At 41.1% G+C, this 16,784-nt stretch overlaps 1 protein-coding gene across 1 annotated transcript in view; it reads left to right on the top strand.

The window, feature by feature from the left end:
- ULK2 (unc-51 like autophagy activating kinase 2) overlaps positions 1-16,784 on the top strand; it is a 116,157-nt gene that overhangs the window by 27,563 nt on the left and 71,810 nt on the right. The window contains exons 6-8 of the mRNA XM_081110789.1: positions 12,795-12,968; positions 13,789-13,862; positions 16,165-16,266. Coding sequence (XP_080966915.1) covers positions 12,795-12,968; positions 13,789-13,862; positions 16,165-16,266 — 350 coding nt within the window. The remainder of the gene's footprint in view (positions 1-12,794; positions 12,969-13,788; positions 13,863-16,164; positions 16,267-16,784) is intronic.

Here is a 16,784-nt window from a genome sequence, read left to right as displayed (position 1 = left end):
CATTCAGGTCAAATTGTGTCTCTCAGAAGTATTTTTAAAAAAAATATTTTTATTGATTTCAGGGAGAAAGGGAAAGGGAGAGAGCAAAACATCAGTGATGAGAGAGAATCACTGATTGGCTGCCTCCTGCATGCCCCCCACTGGGGATCAAGCCCACACCCACCCTGACCACAAATAGAACTGTAACCTCCTGGTTCATAGGTCGATGTTCAACTACTGAGCCACACTGGCTGGGCAACAGTATTTTTTTTTTAAATGATGTTAGAGGAGGTAAGCATCTACTTGATTACCCCTTAAAGATGCAAGAGAAATATGCAAAAATATCGTGAAAGGCTTATAATTCAACCTATAAATAGATCATGGGAACTGATGGTAAAAACACTAAGACATTGATAAATATACCCACAAAAAGTATGGACAGTATACCAAAGAGAAGCAACATATTAAAGATGTTCGGTTTCACCTAGTAAACAGGGAATGCAGTTTAAAGTGAGATTGGCTCTGGCTGGTATCTCAGTTGTTACAGTGTCATCCTGTGCACCGAAGGGTCATGGGTTCGATTCCCAGTCAGTGGCATGTACCTTAGTTGCAGGTTTGGGGAGTGTGTGGGAGGCAACCAATTGATGTGTCTCTCACATCAATGTTTCTCTTTCTCTCTCCTCTCTCCCCCTCCTCTTCTCCCTCTCTCTACACTGCCTTCTTTCCTCCATTCCTTCCATTTTCTCTAAAAATCGATGGAAGAAATATCCTTAGGTGAGGAATAACAACAACAACAAAACTTAAAATACTGATGAAATTCAAAAGCTGTGTAGAAAATAATATAAAGAACACTGGTGCCCTAGCCAGTTTGGCTCGGTGGATAGAGCATCAGCCTGCGGACTTAAGGGTCGTGGGTTTGACTCCAGTCAAGGGCACATGCCTGTGTTTTGGACTCAATCCCCTGTGGGGGGCATGCAGGAGGCAGCTGATCAATGATTCTCTCTCATCATTGATGTGTCTCTCTCTCTCTCTCCCTCTCCCTTCCTCTCTGAAATTAATAAAAATATTTAAAAACAAAAACACTGGTATCCTCCACTCCCACAATTAAAGAAAAGAAATTATAAATACAGATGAGGCTCTGAAAGTCCTTCTGTAGCTCATTCCTGCCTTCCCCTTTAGAGACAACCATTACCCTGAATTTGGTAGTTTATTACACATGTGTTTTTGTATTGATCCCAACTCAGATTCTCTTTTTTAAAAATAAGTAAATTTGGTTAAAAAAATTTTTAAGTGTCACTCTCCAGTAGAAAGCAGTGAGACAGGAACTTTTACTCACTACTGGTGGGAAGGAGTGGAAGCTGGAAGACTCAGTCTCAGTCTTGAGTTCCTTGACATTCTTAGTGATGTAGATAAAAGCACCTTTCTCTGGGGTCAGAATGAATGGCAGCTTGTCAGTGCAGAGCCCTCATTAGAACATGAGTTTCCTTCATTAACAGAAGTTTAATTCACTCATATAGGCGCTAGTGTTGGTGTAGCATGTTTAAGTTAGCTTGACAGCGCTGTGTCTGTGATGTGAACTCTGTGTTTGATGTTGCAGAGCAATAGTGTTAGAAAGGAGACCGAAGTGTGAAGAGCTTACTTGGTCATGGGAGTCAGACAGGCCAGCAGGTTTGCAGCACTCTCACTGTTCACATTACTCATTGTGTCTGCTTTTGGTCAAGTTATTTAACCTCTCCCTGCTCCCTGTTTGCGCTGGTTCTAGGTACTTCTGCCATAATCAGCTTTTCCATAGACATCTTTGCTGCGAGCATTTTTCCCCCAAACATTTTTTTTTAAAATATATTTTATTGATTTTTTACAGAGAGGAAGGGAGAGAGATAGAGAGTTAGAAACATCGATGAGAGAGAAACATCGATCAGCCGCCTCCTGCACATCTCCTACTGGGGAAGTGCCCGCAACCCAGGTACATGCCCTTGACCAGAATCGAACCTGGGACCTTTCAGTCAGCAGGCCGACGCTCTATCCACTGAGCCAAACCGGTTTTGCCCCCCCAAACAGTTTTGCCAAATAAACAATTGCCTGTAGGCAATTTTGCAATGAAAAAGGTAAAATCATTCTATATAATAAAAGGGTAATATGCAAATTGACCCTAACAGCAGAATGACCGCTGGACCAGTCACTATGAGGCACACTGACCACCTCTTGGTCCTTTTCCCTGGCCACCAGGCTTCGATCACCCGATGGCGAATGGGAAACCAGGGGTAGGTGGCGGGTGGAGGGCGGGGCCAGCTGTGGGCAGCTGGGGAAGATGGCCCTGATCACAGGCCAGGCCTAGAGACCGTGCCCGTGTATGAATTTCGTGCGCCGGGCCTTTAGTGACAAATAAAAGGCATCTTTAAAAGGTTATAATGAAACATGAAAAAATGAGTAACAAAATAAAAAATCCTATTGTGAAATATGAAATAATTATACGCATTTAAAATGTGTGTATATTCATGGCAATACTGTGTAAATAACTGATTTTATTTTATGGATTGTAACTAAGCACTTGCCTTTATTCTGTGGGAAACGTGGGCTCAACCATATTCCCCCAAAGAAGGCCCAGACCCTCTGTCTCCCAATGTATTTTAGTCTATAGGCCGTCGATCTATCCACTGAGCCAAACCAGCTAGGGCATTCCCAATGTATTTTAAAATAAGAAACTGTTGGGGCAAATCATCATCATCTGAAAGAAATGCTAACTATTTTAAGACCCCACCACATCTACTTGGTACTGTGTCGGTCATTATGAGGGCTGGCTGTGATTTATATATAATACGAGAATGGGAGTAACAGTGAGAACTTTATCAATAGAGCAATGAAACCTAACAGTAACAACAACAACAAAAAAACCCAAACTTTCAACTGGTTAATTTATCTCTTTTACAGCAAAATTTCCTTATAGCCAATTAGTTTTGTGGCGAAAATGCTTGTGACAAATATATACTGCAAAGACGCTATGTCCGAAAATACCTGTCATAGTCTGCCACAGTTCTTGTTTCAAAACACTAGAAAAGACATATAGCCCAGCCAGTGTGGTTCTGTGGTTGAGCATTGACCCATGAACCAGTAGGTCACGGTTTGATTCATGGTCAGGACACATGCCCAGGTTTCCTCCAGGTTTCCAGCTCGATCCCTGGTAGGGAGCATGCAGGAGGCAGCCAATCAATGATTTTCTCCCATCATTGATGTTTCTGTCTCTTTCCCTTCCTCTCTGTAAAATCAATTACAAACATATTTATTTATGTTTTTAAAATATATTTTATTTTTTTACAGGGAGGAAGGGAGAGGGATAGAGAGTTAGAAACATCGATGAGAGAGAAACATCAATCAGCTGCCTCCTGCATACCCCCTACTGGGGATGTGCACGCAGCCAAGGTACATGCCCTTGACCGGAATTGAACCTGGGACCCTTCAGTCATCAGGCCGACACTCCATCCACTGAGGCAAACCGGTCAGAGCTACAAACATATTAAAAAACAACAACAACAACAACAAAAAAAACCCTAGCCAGCTTGGCTCAGTGGATAGAGCATCAGCCTGTGGACTGAAGGGTCCCAGGTTCGATCCCGGTCAAGGGCACATGCCTCGGTTGTGGGCTTGATCTCCAGTGGGGGGTGTGCAAGAGGCAGCCGATCAATGATTCTCATCATTGATGTTTCTATCTCTCTCCTCCCTTCCTCTCTGAAATCAATAAAGAAATATATTTTTTAAAAAAGAAAAGACATTAAATTTTGTTCTAAAAAAATCCAGTGGTTCTCAACCTTCTGGCCCTTTTTTTTCAAAAAAAAAAAATATTTTATTGATTTTTTACAGAGAGGAAGGGAGAGGGATAGAGAGTTAGAAACATCTGTGAGAGAGAAACATTGATCAGCTGCCTCCTGCACACCCCCGACTGGGATGTGCCCGCAACCAAGGTACATGCTCTTGACTGGAATCGAACCTGGGACCCTTGAGTCTGCAGGCCGATGCTCTATCCGCTGAGCCAAACCGGTTAGGGCTTTCTGGCCCTTTAAATACAGTTCCTCATGTTGTGACCCCCAACCATAAAATTATTTTCTTTTTTAATTAAATCTTTATTATTACAGTTGTTCCTCTTTTTTCTCCCCATATCTCTCCTCCACCCGGTTCCCACCCCACCCTCTGCCCTTACTCCCCCCACTGTCCTCATCCATAGGTGCATGATTTTTGTCCAGTCTCTTCCTGCACCCCCCACACACCTTTCCCCCCCGAGAATAGTCAGTCCACTCGCTTTCTATGCCCCTGATTCTGTTATATTCACCAGTTTATTCTTTTTGTCAGATTATTTATTCACTTGATTTTTAGATTCACTTGTTGATAGATGTGTATTTGTTGTTCATAATTTGTATCTTTACCTTTTTCTTCTTCTTCCTCTTCTTAAAGGATACCTTTTAGCATTTCATATAATACTGGTTTGGTGGTGATGAACTCCTTTAGCTTTTCCTTATCTGTGAAGCTCTTTATCTGACCTTCAATTCTGAATGATAGCTTTGTTGGATAAAGTAATCTTGGTTGTAGGTTCTTGGTATTCATCACTTTGAATATTTCTTGCCATTCCCTTCTGGCCTGCATAGTTTCTGTTGAGAAATCAGCTGACAGTCTGGGTACTCCTTTGTAGGTAACTGACTTTTTTTCTCTTGCTGCTTTTAAGATTCTCTCTTTGTCTTTTGCTCTTGGCATTTTAATTATGATGTGTCTTGGTATGGTCCTCTTTGGGTTCCTCTTGTTTGGGACTCTCTGTGCTTCCTGGACTTGTAAGTCTATTTGTTTCACCAGGTAGGGGAAGTTTTCTGTCATTATTTCTTCAAATAGGTTTTCAATATTTTGCTCTCTCTCTTCTTCTGGCACCCCTATAATTCGGATGTTGGTACGCTTGAAGTTGTCCCAGAGGCTCCTTACACTATCTTCATATTTTTGGATTCGTTTTTCTTTTTGCTTTTCTGATTGGGTGTTTTTTGCTTCTTTGTATCAAATCTTTGACTTGATTCTTGGGATCCCCTAGTCTGCTGTTGGAACTCTGTATGATATTCTTTATTTCAGTCAGTGTATGCTTAATTTCTGCTTGGTCCTATTTCATATCCTTGAGGGTCTTACTAAATTTATCAGTAGTCTCATTAGACTTGTTGAGGGTCTTACTAAATTTATCAGCGGTTTCTAGTAAATTTTTGAAAAACCTTATAAGTGTGGTTTTGAACTCTATATCCAGCTTTCCTCCATTTCTGTCATTTGTGACCTGTTTCTTTGTCTCCGCATTTTTTTATGCTTCCCTGTTTGATAGAGTGGCTTTCTGTGTGAGGTGTCCTAAAGGGCCCAGTGGCTCAGCCTCCCCAATTACCTGAGGTGGACACTCTTGGTGCACCCCTTTTTGGGCTTTGTGCACAGTCTTGTTGTAGTTAAGCCTTGATTGTTGTATGTATCACTGGGAGGAATTTACCTCCAGGCCAGTTGGCTGTGAGAATCAGCAGTGTCTGCAGTGGGAAAACTTCTGTGCTGGAGACACCCTTCTGGGGCAAGACTTGCTTCAGTGGGGCTTCGGTGCTCACTGAGTCTGCTCCCTGAGTGTGTCCCTTATGGATCTGAGGAGTTGTAATCTGGATGGTCCCACTCTGACCACTGGGTACACTGGCTCTTAGATCTCTAAGGAGGTGGTAATTTAGCCTCTGCCTGAGGCTACCCAGCAGGAGCTATGGAGAGATCTGCAGATTCCTCTTTTTTGATTGGGGTTTGGAGGTGCCCAGATGAGGCCCAGCTGTGAAGCACTGCAAGCTGCTGTGGGGCCTTGTGCCTTCTTTTAGAAGTTCTGGGTCTCTCTGACCCAGCTGCAGTTTGTTAGGTAATTTTCAGGTTGCAAAGGGCCAGGCCTTTCATATGCAAAAGCCTCTGTGCACAGCTTGGGTGGGGCGGGGTCTCAGGGGATCAACAGGGCGGAGCAAGCTGCAATGGCTGCTTCTCAGTCCTACCCTAAGAGGCCCCGTGTCTCAGTGTCTTGGTAATCGCTGCAAGCACCTCTGAGAGAAAGCTGCCCTCGAGTTCTCACCGATGCTGGATAGTCCAGTTTCTCCCCATATGAGTCTGGGTCCCCAGAGACTCGCCTGGAACTGGAGTTCAGAGCAGTCGGGAGCTTGAGACTCCCTCCTGATTGAAAAAGACACCAGCGTCCTCCGTTGCCAGCCCTTTCCACGTGCACCTCCGTACTTCTGCACTTTATTTCCGCACCTCCTCTGAGTCTCAGTGTGCTTTTCTCTTTCCTTCTAGTTGTAGAATTTCCACTCAGCCAGCCTTCCTGTGGTCCTGGATGATGTCCGTTTTTGTCTTTTAGTTGTATTTTTGAAGTTGTTGTGTGAGGCAGCAATTTCTGTTGTTTACCTATGCTGCCATCTTGGTTTCTCCTCCATAAAATTATTTTCGTTGCTACTTCATAACTGTAATTTTGCTACTGTTATGAATCGTAATGTAAATATCTGATATGCAGGATGGTCTTAGGCGTCCCCTGTGAAAGGGTCGTTAGACCCCCAAAGGGGTTGCGACCCACAGGTGAGAATGGTTCGCTGGCTAGCCCTCTAGGTCCATCCATGTTATAAGTGGTAAGATTTTGTTCCTTTTTATGGCCAAGTAATATTCCATCATATATATGTACCACCACTTTTTTATCCAATCATCTATTGATGACCACTAGGTTGTTTTCATATATTGGCTATTGTAAATAACCCTACTACAAACATAGGTGTACATGCTATCTTTTCAAATTAATATTTTGGATTTCTGCAGAAAAATACCCAGAAATGGAATTGCGAGGAACTTTCATACTGTTTTCCATAGTGACTGCACCAATCTGCATCTCCACCAACAGTGCACCAAGGTTCCTTTTTGTCCACATCCTCGACAGTATTTGTTGTTTGTTGATTTATTGATGATAGCCATTCTGACAGGTATGAGGTGATAACACATACTGAATTAATTTGTATTTTTCTTTTAAAAAATATATTTTTTTATTGATTTCAGATAGGAAGGAAGGGAGAGAGAGAGAGAGAGAGAGAGAGAGAGAGAGATCAGTGATGAGACAGAATCATTGATCGGCTGCCTCCTGCACGCCCCACACTGGGGATCGAGCCCACAACCCTAGCATGTGCCCTGACTGGGAATTAAACCGTGACCTCAACCACCGGTTCATAGGTCGACACTGAGCCACTGAGCCATGCCTGGCTGGGCATTAATCTGTATTTTTCTGATAATTAGTGAAGTTAAGCATCTTTTCATTGTCTGTTAGCCATCTTTTCATATGTCTAATTTGATTGTGTGTGTGTGTGTATGTGTATTTAAGTTGTAAGAGTTTCTTATCTATTTGGGATATTAATCCCTTACCAGATGTATTAATGGTGAATATTTCTCCCAATTAGTATGTTGTCCTTTGGTTTTGTTGATGGTTTCATAAAAACACTTAAAAATTTATTTTTGGAAGTATTAAATATGTCTCCTTTTTCCCCCATTAAGCCCCTCCAATCTGCCCATGCTCCCTGCCCCAGGCTTTCACCACCTAATTGTCCATGTGCATGGGTTATGCATATATACATACCAGGTCTTTGGTTGATTACCTCCCACCCACCCACCTGCCCCACCTTCTCTCTGAGATTCTGCTTTCTGTTCCATGATTCTATGTCTCTGGATCCACTCTGTTCATCAGTTTATTTTGTTACTTAGATTCCATATATGAGTGAGATCATGTGATACTTGTCTTTCTCTGACTGGCTTATTTCACTTAGCATGATACTCTCCAGGTCCCGCCATGCTGTCTCAAAGGATAGGAGATCCTCTTTTTTACTGCTGCATAGTATCCCATGGTGTAAATGTACCACAGCTTTTTATCCACTCATCTAGTGATGGCACTTGGCTATTTCCAGATCTTGGCTATTGTAAATTATGCTGCTATGAACATAGGGGTGCACATATTCTTTCTGATTGGTGTTTTGGGTTTCTTAGGATATATTCCTAGAAGTGGGGTCACTGGATCAAATGGCAGTTCCATATTTAATTTTTTGAGGAAGCTCCATACTGTTTTCCATAATGGCTGCACCAGCCTGCATTCCCACCAGCAGGGTACCGGGGTTCCCTTTTCTCTATATCCTTGCCAACATTTGTCATTTGTTGATGGTAGCCATTCTGACAGTTGTGAGGTGAATCCCATTGTTGTTTTAATTTGTATCTCTGATGATCAGAGACTTTGAGCATTTTTTCATATGTCTCTTGGCTGTCTGTGTATCCACCTTGGAGAAGGGTCTATTTAGGTCCTTTGCCCATTTTGTAATTGGATTGTTTGTCTTCCTTTTGTTATATGAGTTCCTTATATATTTTGGTTATTAACCCTTTATCAGATGTATTATTGCCAAATATGTTCTTCCTTTTCATTTTGTTGATTGTTTCTTTTGTTGTGCAGAAGCTTTTTAGTTTGATGTAGTCCCATTTGTTTATTTTCTCCTTAGTTTCCTTTGCCCTTGGAGATGTATCTGTAAACATGTTGCTATGAGAGATGTCAAGACTTTGCTGCCTGTGGTTTCTCCTAGGATTGTTATGGTTTCTTGACTTACATTTAAGTCTTTCATCCATTTTGAGTTTATTCTTGTGTGTGGTGTCAGTTGGTGGTCTAGTGTCATTTTTTTCCATGTATCTGTCCAATTTTCCCAACATCATTTATTTAAGAGACTGTCTTGACTCCATTGTATGCTCTTGCCTCCTTTGTCAAATATTAATTGAGCGTAATGGTTTGGGTCAATTTCTGGGGTCTCTGTTCTGTTCCACTGGTCTGTTCTTGTGCCAGTACCAGGCTGTTTTGGTTACGGAGCTTTGTAGTATAACTTGATATCTGGTATTGTGATTCCTCCAACTTTGTTCTTCTTTCTCATGATTGCTGCAGCTATTTGGGGTCTTATTTGATTCCATATAAATTTTTGGAGTATTTGTTCTAGATCTGTGAAATATGCTGTTGGTATTTTAATAGGGATTGCATTGAATCTGTAGATGGCCTTCGGTAGTATGGACATTTTAACGAAGTTGATTCTACCAATTCACTTGTTTATATCTCCTTCTATCTCTTTTTTCAACGTCCTGTAGTTTTCCGAGTAAACGTCTTTTACCTCCTTGGTTAAGTTTATTCCTAATTATCTTAATTTTTTTGTTGTAATAGTAAACGGGATTGCTTGTTTAGTCTCTCTTTCTGAGTATTCATTATTGGTGTATAAAAGAGCCATCGATTTTTGGGTGTTGATTTTGTATCCTGCTACATGGCTAAATTCATTTATTAAAATCTAGTAGTATTTTGGTGGAGGCTTTAGGGTTTTCTATGTACAATATCACATCATCAGCAAAAAATGAGAGTTTTATGTCCTCCTTTCCAATTTGGATGCCTTTTATTTCTTCTTTTTGTCTGATTGCTGTGGCTGGGGCTTCTAGTACTATGTTGAATAAGAGTGGTGAAAGCGGACATTCCTGTCTTGTTCCTGTTCTTAAGGGACATGCTTTTAGTTTTTTCCCATTGAGGCCTTGGGCTGCTTAGTAGAAGATGTAGGGCTCCTGAGTCTTGCTGCCACCTGGCGACTGCCCGTGAGGCACAGCCGCTGCAAGAGCCTCTGTTGGTACCTGAGTTGTGTGAGGTGGGGTCTCAGAGTCACAGGGTGGGGTGAGTGTTGTTTACTAGTTTAATGCAGGTTTAGATTTGGCAGTAGTGCTGTTTGGGGCCACTTGGCAAAAGGCACTGGACACACCAAGGCCTGCAGAACTTGAGAGTTCTTTAAGGAAGACTAGAGCGTGGCCCAGGCTGGCTGTGTGGCCCGGAAAGAGCCTCTCGCAGTGTGAGAATTGGGTTTGGCAGGATCTCAGGGGCGTCATTAGGGTGGAGCCTGTGGTGTTCACCAGGCAGATTCAGATTTTCTTAAAAAGTTTTTTTTGAGGGGAGGACTCAACACAGGAAAAATGGTGCCGCTTGCTGGCGGTGTGCAAGGAAGGTTCAACACAGACATAATAGTGGCTGTCCTGTCTGGCTGGCGTGGCTCAGTGGTTGAGCATCCACCTTTGAACCAGGAGGTCACAGTTTGATTCCCGGTCAGGGCACATGCCTGGGTTGTAGGCTCGTTCCCCAGTGTGGGGTGGGCTGGAGGCAGCCGATCAATGATTCTCTCTCATTGATGTTTCTATCTCTCTCTCCCTCTCCCTTTGTGAAATCAATTACAGAATATTTTTTTAAAAAAATAGTGGCTGTCCCTATAACCGTTGCAGAAGCCCCACACTCAGTTTTTCCCCGTATGTCTCTGGCGCCTCCTGAGCTGCTGGCCCTCCACCAGGGCAGGGCCCAGGGCAAGTGCCCTTGAGCAGGTGAGTCTGTGTTGGGGGCCCTTTAGGAAGACACCAGCAGCCTTCCGTCTCACCTGGATGCATAGAATCCCTGCTGCTCTTCATAGCCAGATGTGGCTCCTGGCAGTGGTGCCCCAGGCTGGGGAGCTTGTGTGGGGCTGGGACCTCTTCTGCAGTTGAGATATTCATCCTGATTCTCAACCACTTGGGCATGTGGGACCAGCCCATTTCGTGTCTTTGCCCCTCCTACCAGTCTCTCTGTGGCTTCTTTTTTAGTTCCTCAGTTATAGGACTTCTGTTCAACTTGTCTTCAGACAATTCTCCAGGTTGATTGTTCTATAATCTAGGTGTAATTTTTTAAAAACATATTTTTATTGATTTCAGAGAGGAAGGGACAGGGAGAGAGAGATAGAAACATCAATGATGTGAGAGGATCATTGATTGGCTGCCTCCTGCACACTCCCCATTGGGGATCAAGCCCGCAACCCAGGCATGTGCCCTTGACCGGAACCAAACCCAGGACCCTTCATTCCGCAGGCCGATGCTCCATCCACTGAGCCAAATTGGCTAGGGCTCTAGGTGTAATTTTGATGTGGTCATGGGAAGAGGTGAGCACACTGCTTACCTACTTTGTCATCTTGACCAGATCCCTGGAAACCCAAATCCCAATATTTTTGATCTGAGGTTGGGAATCCACAGATGCAGGGTGCCAACAGTGTACATTGTTATAAAAGGCCCTGAGGGTCTATGGATTTTGTTATTGGCAGGGGGTCACCCCAATGATACTGAGAGACAAGTGTATTGCGATTTACTTTTCAAATATGTTTTATTGATTTTTAGAGAGAGAGGGAAAGGGAGAGGGATATAGAGAGAGAAATATTGATGAGAAAGGAACATCATTGATTGGCTGCCTCCTGCACGCCCCTTACTGGAGATCAAGCCCACAACCCAGGTATGTGCCCTGACCGTGAATCGAACCAGTGACTTCTTGGTTCCTGGGTTGACACTTATCCACAGACCCACCCGAGCCAGGCAGTATTCCATAATTTTTAAACCAAAAGGATTTATTTTATTTCAAGATGTTAAAAAAGATACAAAGTGTCATTTAACATGCCTTTAAGATGATTTTAAAACCATAATATTTCATTTGTTCCAAGTGTTAATGTTATTTTTAGCTTCTTTGTCTTAATTGCATATGGAAAGGTTATATAGAACATATTTTAGAGTTGTATGGATGATTTAGAGCAGAGGTTCTCAACCTGTGGGTCGCGACCCCTTTGGGGGTCGAACGACCCTTTCACAGTGGTCGCCTAAGGCCATCCTGCATATCAGATATTTACATTACGATTCATAACAGTAGCAAAATTGCAGTTATGAAGTAGCAACGAAAATAATTGTATGGTTAGGTCACAACATGAGGAACTGTATTTAAAGGGCCAGAAGGTTGAGAAAACTGCCTAACCAACTGAGCTACCTGGCCAGGGCTACTTGTGACTTTTAGATTCGTTGAAATAAGAAGTTTATATTTGTGTACTGACTATATTTGAATACTTATTTAAAGTCTTCATTATTAAATGTGCTATTCTGTTTGATTGTCACAGAAATCCAGCGTGGTTGGTTTATTTTCAGCTTTTTATGGATGTGGGGTGGGCACAGCGGGGTAATCTCCAGGGTCACACAAAGCAGGTGAGGAGCTAGGATTTGAGCAGAGGCACCCTGACTCCAGACCAAGCTGTTCATTAAGCATTGCACAGTCCGGCGTACACACAGAAACACTGCAGTGTTTACTGACTGGATAACGACTACCCTCAAAAATAACATTCCTGCTACCTTTTTATAGTAGTGAGAACAGGTTAAAACATTTCTTCTTAAAGGTGAATTTAGGTACGAAGGATCCTGTGGTGGAACAGGAGTGTGAGTCAGGAGGGAGGTTAAAGGAGGCAGATGTGGGAACAGACTCCTGACAGGTCTAAGTGGCAGTAATGGCCAAGTCTCTCCGTTCAAGCATTTCACCTGTTTTAAGTTTGTGCTCATAAAGTGGTTGGAATTAAATGTGGACATTGACCCAGATATTTAACTAAAATGAAGGGGAACTTACTTTTTGGCTTGTAGAGGGGACTCACATTTGTTGAGCACCTGTTATATTGAGGGAAATGAGAAAGGAAAAACAAACATAAACACCAGTGAAAACAAGATGCAAATGTAAATCAGTTCCCTTTACAACAAACTAATGAAAACTTTTGAGATATCTGATATCTCTTCAGAGACTTAAATTAATAGAGTAAAAAAAGGGGGAGAAAACTTGAATCCAGTTCCTTCCATGGCCTCCTTAGCAAATCGCTTCTGTTGCTGGCATGTACAGATGGTATTTGATTTTTTGTGGTTAAATATTTATGCGACTCCTTTCCTACCAGCTAAAGGAACTCTTAGTGAAGACACCATCAGAGTGTTTCTGCACCAGATTGCAGCTGCCATGCGGATTCTGCACGGCAAAGGCATCATCCACAGGGATCTCAAACCACAGAACATCTTGCTGTCGTACGCCAATCGCAGGAAGTCCGGTGTCAGTGGTATTCGCATCAAAATAGGTAAATGGCTGTGCAGTGTTTCATGCAAAGAACATTTTTGAGACTCAGTGTTTTTAAATAATTATAGTTCAACTTTGTGAGAATGAGTGATTTTGTGATGCACTTTGAAAGTTTTTATTGAGGTCAGTGAGGTATGAGATAGCGAACACTTTACAGTATTGGCAGCATGTGCTAAATTTTGGACAGGGGGCTCAGGTTAGGAGATCCTGGTCTTCTCGTCCGAGGGAAGCGGAAGTACTGCAGTTGTTGGTGGCAAAGCCATAATCCAATTCTACAACTCGGGATTTTAACACAAGAAATCTAACATTTTAACATAAGACCGTTCAGTTCAGCCTTCTTATTTGGCAGGTTTTTTAGTGCTCTTGTATCTCAAAATTATTTGAAGCAGTTTGTAATGCTAGATTTTTTTAAAAACTTTTTTTATGGCTTTTAGAAAAATAATTTCTTAGCAATATTTTAAAATTTTCTAATGTTATCTGATATCTGCTGGACAAAAACAGTTCAAATTCTACACCTGGTATTGATATTTAATGAGAGCTATATTAATGAATTATTTATTATAATTAGCGTTTTCCCTTGCAAAGCTTGGTGCTTTCTCCTTGGTTACAAAACTGGCAGAGCACTGACTTGAACAATTGCTGACTACTACTATTTCTTAGCTTGTCAAAATTGAAGTAGTTACTGTTTTCTTTGATAAAGAGTCTTATTCAATGGCTGTTAATTTCTTTTGTGCCCTCTTATCTCCTGAAGAATTACATGATCTGTGTTAAGTGTGAGCAAAAGTATCATTTGTTTTTCTTCTTTTTATTTTGTGAAATAGCGGATTTTGGTTTTGCTCGTTACCTACATAGTAACATGATGGCTGCAACACTGTGCGGATCCCCAATGTACATGGTGAGTGAGTGTCCGCATTCTTGTGTGTTTACAGCCATAGCATGGTAAGTATAACGGTTGTTCCCAAGTAGGATGTCAGTTTTTTGTGTTTTTTTTAAAATATATTTTATTGATTTTTTTACAGAGAGGAAGGGAGAGAGAGAGTTAGAAACATCGATGAGAGAGAAACATCGATCAGCTGCCTCCTGCACACCTCCTACTGGGGATGTGCCCGCAACCCTGGTACATGCCCTTGACCGGAATCGAACCTGGGACCTTTCAGTCCGCAGGCCGATGCTCTATCCACTGAGCCAAACCGGTTTCGGCGGATGTCAGTTTTTATAGAGTCTGAATTGTTATTTATGCCACTAGCATTAATTATGTTACTGATAATGCTATAATACAGACACCTTTTGCTTTAGCACAGTGGACTGTAATAGTTAGTCATCTTTGCCCATTGGTTTTAATTTTGTTTTTTAATTAGTTATTGCCCTGGCCGGTGTTGCTCAGTTGGTTGAACGCAGTCCTGTGCACCAGAAAGTCACAGGTTCCTTTCCTGTCAGGGCACATGCCAGGTTTCAGGCTGGATTCCCAGTAGGGGGTATGCAGCAGGCAACCCATCAGTGTACCTTTCATTTATGTTTCTCTCTCCCTTTCTCTCACTTCCCTTCTCTCTAAAATCAATCAATAAAAAATATTTTAAAATAAATTAAAAATTAATTATTGTAGAAATTTCTTACTAGATTAAATTGAAAATAAAAATTGATGAAGTATGGTCATGCTATACTTGATGTGTAATATTAGGAATACTTACAAAACACTTTTTGGGGCATCTCTTCAGCTGTAGGATACATTAATTTTTTGCATATTGTCTCTCTTGATGAGATCCCTATATTGTAGAAGCTTTTTTACTCAGTGTCACACTTAAAGCCGAACAATCTTAGCTTTCCTCTTTATTCTTTCATATGCATATTGCCAGGTCTGATGGGGTTAGGCCAGTGATGGCGAACCTTTTGAGCTCAGCGTGTCAGCATTTTGAAAAACCCTAACTTAACTCTGGTGCCGTGTCACATACAGAAATTTTTTGATATTTGCAACCATAGTAAAACAAAGACTTATATTTTTGATATTTATTTTATATATTTAAATGCCATTTAACAAAGAAAAATCAACCAAAAAAATGAGTTCGCGTGTCACCTCTGACACGCGTGTCATAGGTTCGCCATCACTGGGTTAGGCTATGAAACTTCTAAACTAATGTGAAGTATTACGCCTAGAAATATCCTGCGTAGTAAATAAATGTACCTGTTTCAATTCTAAGTTTAAAATGGATTTATTTTTAATTAGGATTTTGTCTCATCTAAAATCAACTTTGAAATCAAGGGAACTAGTAATCAAAGTTGAAAAAAATTTTACATTAGATTTACTTTCTTGATCATAATTTTACTGCTTATATACAAAATTTTTAACTTAATATAATTTAGAAATTATTTTTCACTTGTTGAGTATGAAATTAGTCCGGCCTTGGGCTAATAGCTTTGAGGGTAGAGAGAGTGCTTGAACTGGTTTTTAAAGGAAATTGACTCAATAAGAAATTTACAAGGGACAATAAAAATGTTATGCCTGGAAAATAAAATTTCACTATCTTTAATATATTTCACATTTCTGTTTAATGCTTGTCCTGATTGATGGTATTTTTAAAAAGCAGCATCTAATGAGAGGTGAGAAAATGGCTCTAGCAAAGCAGCAGATAAATAAATGCCTTTGTTTTTAAGATAATTTTTATTGTGTTTTGTAGTACAGTTTTTCTGTTATTTTAAAAGCTTTCAAGTGACAGAAAAAAAAGGATTAGTATAGCAAACACGTGTTCCTACCATCTGTATTTAGCAGAGTTAACATTTTGCCATGTTTGCCTTGATTTCTTTTTTAGAAAGATTATTTCAGTGACAGTCCAAGTTTCTGTTGTACCTCTCCCTTTTCCCATTTCCCATTTCCCACTTTTCTCCTCTCCTCCCCCAGAAGTAACCTCTATCCTGTAATTGCTGTGTGTATTTCTTTATTATTATTTTAGTACTCTTACTGTATTTCATAATATATAAAAATGCTTGTTTCTACAACTTCTTTTCATGCAACATTGTTTTTGAGATTTACCAGTAAATGTCAGTGTAAGAAAGTAGTTCTGTATTCATTACAGTTTCATTTTAATTAGGAAAATATCACAATGTTTGGTGTTTATTTTAGTTTTGTTTTCCAGTTAATTAATATGTGCATATTAATTATGTAAATAACATAATGCTCTCTCTCTTGAACTTTCTTACCCCAGGCTCCTGAGGTTATTATGTCTCAACATTATGATGCTAAGGCAGACTTGTGGAGCATAGGAACAGTAATATACCAGTGCCTCGTTGGAAAACCACCGTTTCAGGTATCCTGACTTTTTCTTATGTGTTCAGTTTTGGGATCTTCTCATTTTGCATTTGCCTTTGACTTATAAAATGGAGAATACTTTGAAAGCAGTGTTTTTGATTCCTTTGTGACTTATTTTGATTTAGTTACAGGCAAAAACTGCTGTAGTGAGCCAAAACAGTTTTTTTAAATTTTTTTATCTGCCTTTCCTTTGTAGTTGGACTGAGCCCGTTACAGGTTTTCCAGGGTATTGGAAACTAGTGGGTATGAATTGTGATGTCAGCGTTTCCTGCTTAGCCTGGTTTTGGGGTCTTGGAATCCAAGGAGGGCTACGGCTAGCCTGGGAATATCACTGGAAACTGTCTTCAGATAGCTGTACCTATCACTGCTGGCTCAGAGAGCTCGTTGCTTAGGTTTTATGGAAATTATTTGGAGTCTGTCTCCATTTCCTCTTTTGCCCTAACATCCTGTCAAAAAGAGGCCCTCTAGAACAGGGGTGGGCAAACTTTTTGACTCGAGGGCCACAATGGGTTCTCA

Source organism: Myotis nattereri, assembly GCF_964212035.1.
Source record: "Myotis nattereri genome assembly, chromosome: 16".
NCBI classification, from domain to species: Eukaryota; Metazoa; Chordata; class Mammalia; order Chiroptera; family Vespertilionidae; genus Myotis; species Myotis nattereri.
This window is presented reverse-complemented; position numbering and strand designations above follow the sequence as displayed.